The sequence below is a fragment of the Sturnira hondurensis genome, unplaced genomic scaffold, assembly GCF_014824575.4.
Source record: "Sturnira hondurensis isolate 20B ecotype Veracruz unplaced genomic scaffold, ASM1482457v3 Scaffold0005509, whole genome shotgun sequence".
NCBI classification, from domain to species: Eukaryota; Metazoa; Chordata; class Mammalia; order Chiroptera; family Phyllostomidae; genus Sturnira; species Sturnira hondurensis.
In genome coordinates, this window is record NW_028078140.1 from 432,816 (window position 1) to 449,633 (window position 16,818).

General features: G+C 32.4%; 1 protein-coding gene across 1 annotated transcript in view; it reads right to left on the reverse strand.

Annotated features, from left to right (window-relative positions):
* Positions 1–16,818, reverse strand: part of LOC118987919 (gamma-1-syntrophin-like) — a 110,633-nt gene that overhangs the window by 64,926 nt on the left and 28,889 nt on the right. The window contains exons 5-6 of the mRNA XM_037047260.1: positions 8,307–8,459; positions 3,789–3,881 (exon numbers count right to left, since the gene is read on the reverse strand). Coding sequence (XP_036903155.1) covers positions 3,789–3,881; positions 8,307–8,459 — 246 coding nt within the window. The remainder of the gene's footprint in view (positions 1–3,788; positions 3,882–8,306; positions 8,460–16,818) is intronic.

The following is a 16,818-nucleotide window of genomic DNA, read 5'->3' on the forward strand; positions in this document are numbered from 1 at the left end:
ATATCACACCACCCAGGTGACTGAACCCTCATACAACCCAGACTTGGTGCCCTGCAATTTCTGGCTTCTCCAAAGATAAATCACCTTTGGAAGGGAAGAGATTTGACACTGTCTATGAGATTCAGGAAAACAAGATGGGGCAGCTGATGGTGATTGGGAGAACTGTGTGAGGTCCCAAGGTGCCTACTTTGAAGGGGACTGAGGCATCCTTGTCCTATGTACAGTGTTTCTTTTATCTTGTATCTTCTTCAATAAATGGCTGCATTGTTCATATTATATAGCTGGATGCCTTCTGAACAGACCTCCTCTAAGTATTCAATATCATACTTTGACACATTACTAAGAAAACCTTTCTCTAACACCATCGGGCTGCTTTTTCACAAAAATGAAGTTTACAAAGATCAAGCTGTGTTGTATATGACAACACGGCAACACCAAAGGAAAAAAAAGAGTGTAAAATCTATTGCTATGTTGCTAATGTAAAGCGACATTTGTGGAATACAGTGCTATTCCATGTGTCTTGTACTCTCTTGGAAATCCAGGAAAATGGTTTTCTCTGGGCACTTTCATGCACAAGTAATAAATAATGAGAAACAGTTTGACATTTCCAGACATCTCACTGCTCCCAAATGTGTAGCATTTTAAAATGATCTAAAATCATCGTGATTCTCATTTCCAGCCACAAAAGTTCCTGATCTGGTGTTTTGGTTTAATTTTTCATTATTGTTTATTTTGTTTTTTTCAAAATTTCTTATAAATACTAAAAAAGGTTTTTAAAATACATTAATGTGTCAATTCTCTCCTTTGTGCTGTGTAAACAGTGCAGTATTTGATTCATATATACTCAGCCACTCAGAACACCATTCTTCCCTTTCCTGGAATCTGTACTTTATTACAAGAACATCAGTTTGCTTACACACTCACTTCAAAGCCTGATCAAGATGCAGAGCACAAAAACAGAATATGTACAGCTAAAGGATACGAGTAATATTGATACCATAAACTCTAGCATTCAAACATTCTAAAAATCTGCTGGATACATCCTCAAGGATTCTTTCCACACAAATATAGAGAAAAATAACTAAGTTTTATTGCATTATTTAAATAAATTATTAAAATGAAATATATTTTAATTTATATGTAACAATGACCTTTTTTGTATTTGAAAATAACTTCTGGGCTCACTCCATGTGGTGACACAACTTTTTTGCAGTAAGGTCAGCGCCTTGGTTTGCCCAGGGCTCTCTGGGTCTTGTCTGGTTGTGCTGATGTAATTGTTAATAGATCTCCCTTTCATGCTCCAGTGTCACAGTTTTAGCAATGATACTATCTTAATTATAATGTGTATAGATTATTTTCCATCCCTCCCAAATATCTAATTGCCTTGAAGTTAGATACTTCCAACAGCTGTCAGAAATGGAAGGATAGTGATCACTACTCCTGAAGGTCTTGGATTTTTCTTGTGGGTCAAACTCATACTGACTAAAATCTCATATCCCAGTTAATAGTTTGCCCTGGATGGTATCATAACAATTTGCTTAGCTTCTCCTAATTAATCCCTCCTGCCCAGCACACCCAAGCAAGAAGCTGTACACATGTTGAGTAGACCATCCATATCATCATTATACACAACGTAAAGAGAAGCTCAGAATAGATTCAGGCTTTCAGAAATGTGTTCAGCTCTGGCTGGTGTAGCTCATTTGATTGAGCGCGGGCCTGTGAACCACACGATCGCAGTTTGATTCCCAGTCAGAGCACATGCCTGGGTTGCAGGCCAGTTCCCAGCAGGGGACTCACGAGAGGCAACCATACATTGATATTTCTCTCCTTCTCTCCTTCCCTTCCCCTCTAAAGATAAATAAATAAAATTTAAAAAAAAGAAATGTGTTCAGATGAATAGTGTTTCCCTCTTCTCTACTAGTATAAGATATATATTCTTTCACCATGTGGTAGGGTTTAGTGGCAATGATATTTTCTTTTTTAAAAATCAGACTTCAACTTTTTTCTCCAATCATATTAATTTATCTTTTAAATTACTTATATTAATAAATACATATGGATTTGGTTAATAATTAAATTAGTAAATTCATTAAACTGATTTAATACTTATGAGCCTGGGCTGATTTTGGAAAGTATTATACACGTACACACACACACACACACACACACACATATACAGAGGAGAGGAGAAGGAGAGACTTTAGTTTATAGGAAACATTTATATAAGTCTCATATGAAAGTTATTGAAGGAGCTGTTGGCAACTGAATATTTGGCATTCCATATTTGAAAGAAATTTTTGTCACTAGGCAAAGGCAATACCCCGGACAGTCAAATATGACCAGCATATGTGTGCTATTTATTCATTTTACAATTTCAAAATAAAAAAAGAAACATTGGCCATCTTTAAATAGTGTGAGATTTTGTGTGACAATTTTGGTTGCTTAGTTACAAAAAATCATAAGATCTCCAAACATCAGCCCACATCTTGCTTGGCTGTGAGCAACTGAATGTGTCACTAGACTTTCATTTTCCCAAGATCAAAACAATCCCACTGTCTATACATTCTGCCTTTCTCACATATTTATATTACTGTCACATTTTATTTGCACCTGTTTTTGAAAATCCTATACAAGGCTTAATTTCTAGGTAAAATATAGGTTTGAGAAAGAAAATTTTCTCTCAGTATGATGTCATACCTTTAGTAAAAGAGAAAAATGAATATATATGTTCATATATATATTCTATATATATATGTTCATATATATATATATTATATGTGTGTATATATATATATTCTATATATTCTATATATACATATATACCCACACACATATATGAGTGAGGGGGGACTTCCCCAAAATGGAATTATCTTCTGGAGGGCAGGCCCCTGGAGGTACATGCTTCTCTTGAAGTTGAGTATTCTAGGAATCCATTCGTGTTACTGTACCAGTTGGCATTGTTGTCAGAGGCCGCCTTTGGCTTCAGTGAAATTTGTTTGAAGATTCTTTGAATACATTTGCCCATTTTATGATGGGCGACTTACAAGTGCACCTGCCCACACCATGCTGAGTGTTGAGTAGTTTTTGACCAAAAAACAGCATGACCCCTGTGCCCCACCTTCCCTGTTCAGATAATTTTGCCTCAGTCGACTTTTTTATGTTCCCCTATTAAAAAGTTCCCAAAGGGAAACATTTTGCTGATGTGGAAGAGGTGGAACAAAAACAGCAGAGGCACTAAAAGGCATCAAAATCAACAAGTTCAAAAATAGGTGAAATAACAAGTTTCCAACAAATGGAAAAAAAAGTCTCAATAAGTGCATTGCATCAAATGGAAAGTACTTTGAAGGTGACTGAAATTCAAATATGTAAGAATAAATACACCATTGTTAAGGAATAAATTCTGTTTTGGGGTCCCCTCTCATATGTATGTACACATACTATATATTCAGTTTATATGGTTCTAATGTTTTGTGGCAACACATCTGTTATATTGAAATTTTATTTTTTTTAATTTTTTAACATTTTTATTGTTGTTCAAGTACAGTTTTCTGCCTTTCCCCCCACCCATCCCCATCACCCCAGCCCTCCCCATCTCTTTCCCTTATTTCCACCCTTTGCTTTCTATAAAAATATTAAAATATAATTTAACTTTTATTAACAAAAATGAGAATTCTAAATTTGACACAAGATAACCAATTAAAATGCTGACAGGTGTTTGAAGTTACTTCAATAATTCTTTAATCAGAATGTCTGGAGCACACTTCTCAGAGGTGACCAAAACACATTACCTTTGTCGCAGCATCAAAGCAGATAAATCCTGTGCTAAAGTCAATCGTGAGTCCCATTAGATGACTTTCTAGCACACATGCATAAGTCTTGCACTAAACAGAGTAGAAAACACTGTTAGTTTTCATGCGATTGATCTAGTATCAGTATTAATAGCTCTTTATCCAAAACTGTGTGAAAGCTTCTTTAATAATTTCTTGCTTACATAATAGCTAACTATAAAATCAGTAGTTGTGTGAGGTAGATAGTATTATCAACACCATAATGTTAATAAAACAGAAGCCACATTTTTTCTGATCTTCCAAAGGGTATGCAGAGCCAACTTCCCAGTCTTTTTTAAAGAACTGTTTTTACCTTGTGCTATACAGGCTCCCCTGCTATATTGGCAATAAAACTGGTACAAAAACTTTTAGGTGTAGACAAGTTTATGAAAGTTGTTCAGTCCTCCAGCTAAATATCACTACATGTTCATCAAAACTAAAGTGAATTATTAAAGATTAAGGTATTACTCAAATTCTTGGCATATCAGTTTTATAGATATTGTTAAAAGATCATTGTCAGGCACAAAAATAGATTCTGTGATGATGGCAAAAATATACACAAAACATCTTGATCTCAACCATCTTTGTATGTTTACCCATGTGGCATTAGCGATTTTCCAAAGACATTTACCACTTATCAGTTGCATAAAGTGTTGATTATTCATAAATCAACCATCGATGACTTTTCACATCGAGATAAATTAATTACAGTTTTACTTACCTAAGATTTTTGGAAAGACTAATATAATTTAAATACTGACATGTAAGAATAACATGTAAAATATAAACTTGGGGCTTATATGCAACATGGTGCATTTTTATGTCTGTGGGCCAGTTTTATTTGCATTCCATTGCAAACTATAAGTGGGATTTAAATAAAGAAAAATAACTGCAATTAATCAAGGAGAAAGAAAAGGAGGGAGAGAGAGAAATCTATCTTATGTGAATTTTCAAAAGCAATTCTTCTGTTTTGTATTATGTGTTTGCAATACTGTGTATAAAAGTGCATTGAATGAATCGCATTCTCACTATAATAATGAATAAATGCTTTTGCCTTCCCCCAAAGGCTGTATCCTATACTCATATGTTTAATCCCACTTTGTATAGGAAAGTTATAGCCATGCCAAATTATTCATTTGAAAAGAGGGTTTCAAAAAAAGTATATTAAAAAACAAATTTAGTAGACCTTTTAAATTCATTTTGGGTGTGATTTTATTTAATATATGAGCATATTCCATGCTTGCATCTACCCATCATTGTTTTGTTAAAACTACTATCAAATTAAGGAATGCTCAAGGTTTCCTCCAACTTAGACATAATTGTTTGCTACTTTCAAGTACTATCATTTAAAAAAGGATATGTCAGGTGGAAACATTGAAATTTATAAAACACTAAATTTATTTCTTTAAGTTTACAAGTACAAATTGAATTACATTGTCTCAATAATCATTAAATGAAAGTGATTAAGTTGAGACATACTGAAATTTAATTTTATAATATATAAACTTAATAAGCACATATAATTAATATACTTTATGTTTTAATATTAAAATATTTGATTTGTTTAATGCCTATGTTTATTTTATAGCAAAAAATTAAATTATAGTTAGAAAAAAGCAAAACATGATACTCTTTAGGGAAGCTCAAGTTAGAAACACTTTGAAATATTTTTGCACAATTATATATTATTACATGATATTTGAAGATACATCACACATAAAATACTTCTTAACATGTTCTTTTAGATAGTTAACTGCTTATAGCTTGATAAAATACTAGGAAAGAGTTTGAAATAATAATAGTTAAAGGAAATTAGTTTTCAAAATTATTACACTTTTTCTTAAAAGTACTATTTTTAAAAAGCTATATAGTTTTTCTCAAATTGAATTAGTGTAAGTTCAAAACAATTATCTACTTCTTATGAGTATATTCACTTATTCTTTGAAAGTGGTTCACAAATAAGACAAGCAAAGGTACTAAATTAATCTGAATGAATTAATTCCTATTTGGTACTTTTAATATTAGAGAAATGTAAGATTTTATTCATACAAAATTGTATGTTTTTGTTATAGTTTTCCAAATTTTAAGGTTTTAATTTAAAAGACAATGTAGAACATTTAGAAATCTCCTGCATTCAATGAATTACCTCTTAAAATAAATATGTTGATATTTATATCATTATTAAGTACATTAGAGATCAGAAAATGTGTAAATAAGTAAATGAATAGATAAGAAGCTAGGAAATGTTAGCATACAATCCTATTCAAGAAAACCGATTTCAAAATGAAGACCAATTTCATTGATTAATTCATTAATTACATTAGTCAAGTTAATAACTTTCCATGTTTCTGCTTATCTCACAATAGGCCATATGTTCCTTCTTTATTTTATTTCTTAACCAAATTTAATGGTAGTGGGACTATTGTAAACATAGAAGGGAGCATTGTAATGTTTTTCATGAAAAATTGTTCATATCTTTGAATTTTGGAAATAACACTATTGAAGTGTTGAGTCATTGACTATTGATTTTTGATACAGTAATCAATAGAAAATATTGTATTTTTTTAGAAAATTTATGACTGGGAAATCATAAAGCATGCATCTGTGTGAGTTGCAGACCCTAATATTCCACGGGAAATCATAAGGTACATTTAAAATCTAAAGCTTAAAAGACATTAAACATTTTATTTTTTAGTTACTATGTGTATCATAAATTGGTATTTTTGAATAAGCAAGGTGATAGTCCTAATAAATGCATTGCTCAAGATATCAGCTTGCAGAAATAAATCCCAGGTTTTTAAAAAAATTATTGACATACAGTGAAACAACATAACTTCATCTCTCTTACTTCTAAACACCAGGAGATTTAAAATGAAATATTAAATAGAGAGATTATCAAGTTGAAACCACCATGTGTTTCCAAGTGTGATATTCGAGGTAAATAATAATTTGAAAAACCTAAAAATATCATATAAATTTAACATTTAAAATGTCAACTCCTATTAAAGTAAGACATTTTAACATATAATCTTTATTATATTTTTTCCATTACCATTTATGCCTCTTATACTACCTTCCCCCTCAATCACCACACAGCTATCCTGCTTTCAGATGGTCTTAGATGTTGATATTTGAAATAAAATAATAATTAAGGTAATTTCTTTCTATTTATGATATTCAAGTATCTATTTTCTGTATTGAGGTTCTATACAGTTAAATTAGTAAAATAATATTTCTTTTCTTAAACATTTTTAAATATTTGCAGATCGGCAGAGCTATTAGAAAACATAAGAGAAATGAAACAAGTGAAGTTGTAGTCTCCTCCCTGTTCTCTTCCCCTATTGCCATGTCAAATGTGCACAACCCAATGTACTGAATATAGAATTGTAGTCAGAAAAAAATAATAGATGTTAAAAAGCAGTTTAATACACTGAAAAAACATGCATCCAAGTCACCTATTGTAGACAAGCATTCTAGAACTATTCAGAGTTATATTGCTATTTTCATATATTTATTTTTTAAAGCATTTACTTTTGTGTTTATTTAAGTCCTAGCTCTAAATCCACTTGCATGTGGCACATGCACCATAACTATTCAGTTTTGCCATACGTCTCTGGTAGCAGTCAGTGGCAGAACCAGTATTCAGTAACCTGTTCCATTCATGCTTTTCTGAATTGGAGAGGCTGAAAGTTCTATAAGTTTGATTAGATATAACTTTAGAGTTAATAAATAGAGTTTAATAATTATCTTTTGAATAGTCATGATGTACAAAATGCACTGTACTTCAGTTGCTAGATGAATAAAATAATCTCAGGCAAACTACAATTCAGTGTGAGCAATGCCAAGCACACATCACTCCAGTACACCACAGTGAGACCAGAGCTAAGAAAATAATACTGGTGACGAAAGTAATATCGGTGTTCATAAGTGGGGGGATTTGAACAGAATTCTTGTGGATGGAGTAGTGGTGATGAGTGTGGACAGAAGAGATTGGAAATCAGGAAAACCTTAATGGATGATATGATCCATGAGAAATTTTCAAAATGTATGTGTAGTTTTGAAGGATAGAAATGAAGAGTTTCTTTCTAACAAGAAACAGCGTTATGTGTGAATGGAGCCATTTAGCTAAAAGTCAGGTGGTCATCATGGAAGAACAGGAAACAGTCTTGTAAAAGTAATTAAATCAGAACATTCTCATTTAGATTTAAAGTGGAGCTGAATCTAATTAAAATTACCAGTATAGTTTTGATGAGTGGTAAGAAATAGCCTAGAGAGATCAAATTATAAAAAATTAAAATGTTTCTCAAAGCTTCATTACTATTTATTTAATCACAATGGCTAATTATCAAATGTATTTGAGAAGGAGATCAAGACTCGGCAAACTGTGATTTTACACTAATCTGAATTTATTTGCGAACTCGAGGCAAGTGAGTATGCATCCGTGTGAGTTGCAGACCCTAATATTCCACGGACTCCCACCTGTATCCTTTCCACTTCCAGAAAGGTTGCTGTTTGGAAGGCTCTTTCCCATTGGGCAAGGTCACAGTCTAACTCCACAGAGAAGTAGAGGTCCTCTCCAGTCTCAGACTGCACAGTGAAACAGTGTTTCCGCCGATCCAGCAGGTCACTGTCCTGATGAAAACCTGAAGTTACACAGGCTGGCATACATCAATTCATATTGCTAACATGGTCATACCTTAAATCAGTGTCAATTAATGCATGGTGGAAATGCTAGTCATAAAGATTACACCCTATATCACTAAAACTTCATTAAAATGGCCACTGCTTAGAAGGTGACTAAACTTTTAGTAATGAGCATATAGGCAATACACAAATGATGTATTATAAAATTGTATACTTGAAACATATATAATTTTATTAAACAATGTAACCCCAATAGATTTAATTTTAAAAGATCGTTGCAGCCAAAATTCCATGACTAACACAGTTCTCTGTATTGACACTGAAGCATGTCCATAAAATAGAAGTTAGGATTTCTGACTTCGACCTTACTAGCAATGTTTCTTATTATACAAGGGATAACATACAATCTCCTTTTTTTTTTCTTAGAGTTGTCTAGATGAAATTAAATAGAGTATCAGTTTGGCCCTAAGAGAAGTAATAGGCTCCAGAATACTTTCTGCATATTGAAAGTTATCATTTAAAATGGAGATAAAATACTAGCTAAGCATACACTTGTGCATTTTTCTCATTTATGACTCCTCCTTCAGTAGTATTCTTTAGTCTTAAAGATTTATTCCAAGTATTTCGGATACTTTCTGTAGACTAATAATCAAAAACTGCCATTTATGGGATATGACTCACATTTATAAAGCAATGTTACACAGAAACAATATACTACCAATGTGTTTGCTAATCATGTATACTTTATTATAAAGTATTCAAATGTCAACAGGCATAAGCAAAGTGTATTTTTATTTAAAAAACAAACAAATAAGCGACATATTTACAATAATCATTGACCACATTGATTTCACTACTTACGAATTTTTATTATAGTTTAATTATATAAAACTAAAGAAAGAAAAGGTTGCCAAATATTGGCGAGTTATTCCTATGGCAAGTTTCTGCATGTACAAATATAATTTCTTCTCTCCTGCATATTACAGTTACATAGCCTAATATTCACTAATATAGTAAGTCACTTTTTTAAATATTTATTTATTTATCTTTAGAGGGGAAGGGAAGGAGAGAAGGAGAGAAATATCAATGTATGGTTGCCTCTTTTGAGTCCCCTCCTGGGAACTGGCCTGCAACCCAGGCATGTGCCCTGACTGGGTATTGAACCACAATCGTGTGGTTCGCAGGCCCATGCTCAATCCACTGAGCTACACCAGCCAGGGAGTAAGTCACTTTCTCTATCACCTTTCTGGATACAGTGATCACTACTCTAATACTCTCATTTCCTTATGGCATTTTTGAAATTAAAAATGAAAATGATAACAAAGGCAGGTGAAGGATAAATATTTCATATGATGTTAAATATAAATGTATAAATTGTCTAAACTATTGTTTTTTTACTGTCATGTTTGCTACTGTTTCTCTTGTTGAACTTGTGATAAATCAAGAAATCATTGTCATTATACATAAAGTTGCTTAAAAGTAACAAAACTGTGATTTTTTATGAAAAATGAGAGCAACCACATGGTGGAGTCTTCAGCAATAAATATTTTTATTCTTTTGTAATTATTCTAATAATTGAAAGGAAATGAAAAAACATACCATCAAAATTAAATCCTGTCAATTAATCTTGAATTAAAATTTTGGGATTAATCAAGTATGTAAAGGGACTTTCTACATTAACTCCTATACAAATAAATGATAGTTTTAATAACTTATTATAATAATACGGTATTTTATTTTTATAAAATATTATTATTTTTTTATGGATTTTTCTTTTTTCTTTTTTTATTTAACTTTTGTTCAAGTACAGTTTTCTTTCTTGTATTCCCAGCCCTGTCCCCCCAGTGCTCCCCACCCCCCTCCCATCTCCGCCCCCCATCTTAGTTATTGTACATGTGTCCTTCATACTTATTCATGTGAGTCCATCCCCTTTTACTCTGTNGCAGCAATATTTTTACTGATATGTCCCCTAGAGCAAGGGATATAAAGGAAAGAATAAACAAATGGGATCTCATCAAAATTAAAAGCTTCTGCATGGCTAAGGAAAACAGTATCAAGATACAAAGAGAAGCAACTGTTTGGGAAAACATATTTGCCAATGATACCTCAGACAAAGGTTTAATCTCCAAAATATACAAAGAACACACTCGACTCCACTCAAAGAAGATGAGCAACCCAATTAAAAAATGGGCAGAGGACTTGAACAGACATTTCTCCAAGGAGGACATACAGAGGATCCAGAGACACATGAAAAGATGCTCGATATCGCTAGCTATCAGAGAGATGCAAATTAAAACCACAATGAGATACCACTTAACACCAGTCAAAATGGCTATCATAAACAAAGAAACAAACAACAAGTGCTGGAGAGGTTGTGGGGAAAAGGGGACCCTAGTTCACTGTTGGTGGGATTGCAGACTGGTACAACCACTATGGAAAGCAGTATGGAATTTTCTAAGAAAACTATAAAATATTATTCTTAATATTTTTATGTAGTGAGAATTTTGAAATATGTCAAAATATTTTTAGGAATATTTTCTACCATTGGATATGGCAAAAGAGGAATTTGGGAATTCAACTAAAAATATTACAAATCTCATTCTGTATATCACAGAATAAAAAGAATATATGTTATTTGGCCAGTATGATATATGAGGGAAAATAACGTTTATTTGTAAGTTACATTGTAACAGAGTGAAATGCTGGGTCTCTGACTTCGTTTTCCTCAAGCCTGCCTTGTTCCCACATCCTTCTCACAGTCATGCTAATCATTAGAGAAATTCTGCTTGTGACACAAGTCTAAAGAAAAAATAATTCCCTCCTATTTGCCTCCCACCCACTGCTTCACAAAAGAATCCCAAACTCTGTACTGTCTTAGGGTGGATTTCAGCAATAGACCTCTCCTCTTCTTTGTTGATGCCCTCTCAATCAATAAACCTTTTTTATCTCCAAATTCTGGTGTTTTGAGTTTTGGCCTTTTGAAATATTGGACATACAGAATTTGGAACAGTAGCAAAATTAAGTCAATTAATAATATAATTAATTATATAATTTCCACTTTATTTTTTTCTATGTAAGAATACATCAAAAGTAAGTGAAAATGATGTCCATAAATTTAAATATTTCTAGTTTTTTATACCAATTGTAGATACTAAGATCCCAAAACCATTTTTCTATTAAAATGTCACCTTATGCATGCCAGAGTATTTATTTTGAATATCATTAAATTTGTAAATTATGACATATATTCACAGGCAAATCTCATCATCTGAAAAATAAAAGTTTTAACTTTTAAAAAGTATAATTTAAATTAAAAATCAAATTAAAATATAATATATTTTAGGTATTAAGACTTCATTTAAAATAAAACCAAATAAACACTCTATACATGTAAGTGAATTAATTTTTCTGAATATTAGTTGCCTTATCAGAAGAAAGAAAAACAGAACTTTAATTTTTCTCCTTCTTAGGAAATTTGAAACAATTTAGAAAATTTTTAAAGCAAACTTTAGAGAAACAACATAAAATATATCTTTCAAATACACTCTCTAAATTAGTCTTTTTAATGACACATCAAAATTGTCTATCACCTTTGTTTCCCTGAGGAGGGAAAGAGATCTTTGACACACCAGTCACTTCCACATTTTAGAAGCTGTTTCATCTAGGGTTTAAAACTCATTAGCTTGAAAGTCATTCAGTTTAGAACTAGTTCAGGTATTTTAAAAGATGGGATCATAACGGTTTATCTCAGGATCTTGTAAAAATTAAATGACTTTAAATGTGTATCAGTTAGAAGTGGGACTGGCTCATCATGTTAAGTGTTGCATAATATCACTAATAATTAACAATACTAGCCATCACTAATACTGAGTGTCATTAGAGCTTGGGTTATATCAGACTCTGAATTCTATATTCCAGTATATGCACACACACACACACACACCCCTTTCTTTGTAGCACAGTGTGACACTGCTGTATAGAATGTATGATGTGTACATTAGGAGAGTAAGAAAGGCTCAGTTTATTAACAAAACTAATACTAGTCACAATGAAAGGGAAACACACTTGCTGGAGGTGATGTTTCTTAGGCACATTTGACTTTTGCCGTTCTCTAAGTATTTTGTGTGTGCTGTATTTGTGTGTGTCCACAGATGTAAGGAATTCTGTCCCAGCTTAAAATAGCTTTGTCTATGGTAACCCTGATCCCTATAGACATTTGTTATTCCTGTTAATAATATTTATTTGATTGATATCACATATATTATAAAAAGCTTTTAAAGACAGTTCCTCCTTATCCATTCTGTATTGAGACAATTAAAGTCTAGAAAGTTTAAATGACTTAATAAGTAAAGATACTGAAAATTCAGAGATTTTTGGATTTTTAATTAAAATATTTTTTAAAAATGTAACCATTCACAGGTTAAATGGATTATTGGCATTAGGTGAATATTCTAAGACTAAAATTCTTAGGGTTAGTGCTGTTTGGGAAAAGAGGCTTAAACAGGGTAGATGTGGGGTCATTTCCCACAGACCACCAGAGCATTAGCAGACTGATAGTTTCGAAGAGCAAAAACTCTCCTTTAGAGCATCTGTCTTGGCACTAGGATTTATGTGATTCAGATGCAAATGCATTAACTGATATCTTAAAGCACAACCAACATTATTTTTTGTGACTCTGTTAGGTAGGAGATAATGACCCTAACCAACTTCTTGTCCTTCCAACAGGCTCCTCAATTACAGAATCCATAGCAATCTCCTTGTTTAAATCTATCCACCAGCACAGCTTAAACTCCTTCACTGCCTTAATATATGTTTGATTTAGCTTTCCACAAGATTTAGAAAAGGAAAAAGAAAAGAGTTTCAGTGAAGACAACTAGCATCCCATGTGGAAAAGTGTATGCACCTTCAAAGGAAGAATGCTTTTCTACATGATAATTGTTTTTTTTAAAGTTTATAAACAGTATCATATAATCAAAATAAAACTTTCATCCTGGCATTTGATTTATATTCATGATTTCTTATTTAATATACTTGAATAAATTTCCATTATTATTTTATTTTTAATCCTCACCAGAAGATACGTTTATTGCTTTTAGAGGGAGATAGAGACAGAGAAAGAGAGGGAGAGAAACTGAGACACATCAATCAGTTGCCTCCAGTACACACCCCACAATCTATGAACAAATCCCAATCTAGGTATGTACCCTAATCAAGAATAGAACCCACAACCTTTTGGTGTATGGGACAAGCTCTAACCAACTGAGTCACCCAGCCAAGGTGGTTTTCATTATTTTTACTGATATCAGGATTTTCTCTGAGATATTTGTTTCATTATTAAAATAAACAGCTTTACTGGCATAAATTAGCATCACTGAAAAGAAAAAAGTAAGCAAACAAGCAAGAGACACACAAAACAAAATTTAATTTCTTATAATATTATGAAAATGGATGACTTACAAAATTACTTGTTGAGATTAACAGTTTTAATTAATAGTTATGAGTCTTATCTTCCAGATTTCAGATCTAATATTTTACTCCTGAGGATAAGTACATTACCCTAAAAAAAACTTTCAAATCCATACTTAAAAATTTACTGGAAGAGTATATTGTTTTCTGGAGAAAGGGCTTTTCAGTGGGGAAAATGTACTACTTCTCACTACACATGTGGTCATTCATAGGGTTGTAAACAGTAGGAAATGTTGCTGGTCATTCAGTCCTGCCTTCAAGAACTAATTCAAACAACCTGCTTCTAAATACCTCCAAGGAATGAAATTCTAATTTCTACCCTTTAATACACAGTATATGAAAACTATTCTTCAATCTTCTTTTTTTGAAAACTCAATGTCTCACATTTTTAATTCTTTGTTCATATGTGATTAAAAACATTAGGGTCGTCACTTAAAAAGTAACACTTTATAGCCTGGATAACAGTTGTAAGCATACCTTTCAGCTTTCTATTTATAAAACCAAATCAAGCACATTATTTTTCCTCTCTCCATTAGTACTGCTTTAGCTCTCTTTTTATTTATTTATTTATTTATTTATTTATTTATTTATTTATTTGAGAGAGACAGGAAGGGAGTGATAGAGGGAGACACATCATTTTTTTGTTCTACCTATTTATGCATTCATTGATTGATTCTTATATGTATGTGGTCTGATCAGTAATAGAACCCGCAACCCTGGCACATCAAGAAGATGCTCTAACCAACTGAGCTACCTGGCCAGGGTTATCTTAGCATCTCTTCACTGCACTCTATCCAACTTTTTGCTAATTCCTCAAGTAGTAAAATCTATTAGTCAGCCAGAATGAACCTGTATGGATCTGGCCAACATGAGACATAAAGGGAATTACTTGTGTCACCTAAAACTACACTTTTGTTTATATAGCCTGCTATACTTTATCAGTGCTATGCCCAAGGAGATTAAAAAAAAAGTGTAGCTCATAGTGGGAAGTAGTATCTGGCTGGCAAATCATTCATAAAATGTGTACGATTAATCTTGAACATTTTATCAGATAAAGGGGCCCAAAAGTTCAATTACTATTCATGAATATAAATGATAAAATCTTTGGCCTGGCTTTTGATTTTGTCTCATAAAAATAATCCCAGTCCTATTAGATGTTATCTATTTTGTTGGTGTTCTTATTACTTCTTTTACAAATACAGTAACTTTTAACTGTGGAAATATTTCCAGCAGAATTCAAGATAGCATACCCCCATTACTATGTCAGAAACTATTTTACCCTTTGCCTATAGTAGGTATTCGGTTTGTATCAACGAAAAAAGTATTGCATGCCTGACATATGCCAGGCACTGTTCTAGTGTACACACATATCACTGAGCAAAACAGACAATATCTCTGCCTCATGGAGATTTTGTTTGGTTGGGGATGAGACAATTCACAGAGCAAACAAAAAAAACGTGTTTCATCATAGTATGTCATCTGCCAATAAGGCCTGCTATAAGCTTTTGGGAGTCCAGTCTCCAGGGGCATTGCCATTCCAACAGAATGCTCAGGAAAGGGATTTTTAAGGAGGTCCCATTTGAGGAGTAGCATGAAGTGAAAGAGTAAACCATTTAAATATTTGGGGAAGATGGCCACAAGTTAAAGAACTCAAGGTTTATATATGCCAAAACATATTAATGAAATTGCAGTGAGTTAGTGGGCAGGTAGCAGCAGACTAGGGAAGACAGGGGAAAGCATGAGGGGGCTGGTGGGGTAGAGATCTTATAATGTCCAGTAGTTGCCTTGAAGACTTTGAAATCTACTTTGAGTAAAATTGAAAACTACTAGGAGGCAATGGTTAGGCATAAAAATAGGGGAAAAACAATCAGACTAATGCAGTTCAGCCATGAGGTCACCTAAGCAGTGTCATGGCTGTGGTTTGGCATAAATTTTTGCTGATACAGTATATAAGTGTATGAGAGAGAGAGACTTGAGATTGACCCCAAGGTCTTGGAAGCAAGCAAGTGGAAAGTTAAGATGGACATTAACTGGAGTGGGCATTTGGATTGTGGGAGGGCATGTTAAGTTTGAGAAATCTATTGGATATCTATGCAGAGGTATCTATAAGACAATAAATACATTCATTTGTAATTAAGAGAGAACTCTGAATGAATTCATAATTATTGGTGTATAAGTGTCATTTAAAGTAATGTTATTGGCAATTGGTTGGGAAAAATTTTAACTACTTAGTTTCCATAAAGGACTATTAACATACTGGATCATTTTGAGGAACTTTTGGTTTTTCTCTTTCATTTTTCTACATGATAGTAAAACCATCAAAATATGTATGAACAATAAATTCCCTTTCACATATAAAAATAGTGTTATTATCATAAGTATATATAAACAATGTATAATTTAAAAATATAATATATAAAATATGGCATATGTACATATATACTAATGAAATATGTTTTAATATAAATAACATTTTTGAGAAATACATTCTGAAAATAGTTGATTATAGTATAGCTCAGAGCCATTAAATATCTGGAATAAGACACATTCCTCTTCCTTTTTATATGTAATTCTTTTCCATTCCTGACATGTAAAAAGGTATTTGCCCTTTAGTATTCATTGTATCAGTTTATATTTCTACATCAATAATCTTGACTTTCTATAAACACAAAGTATGCAGGTATAATTCTATCCCAAATAAGTTTTTATTTCTGTAATCAAATTTGATGAATGTTAGTGCCCATATTTGATCTGTTACATAGCATTTATTATATTAGCTCTCAAATGATCAGCTCAATTAATAAGCATAGTCGATGTTAATTTACTTTTTTGTTTAGATGGTTATTGGGGAAAAAAAGCCAGTAAGCCAGGACAAGTGAAG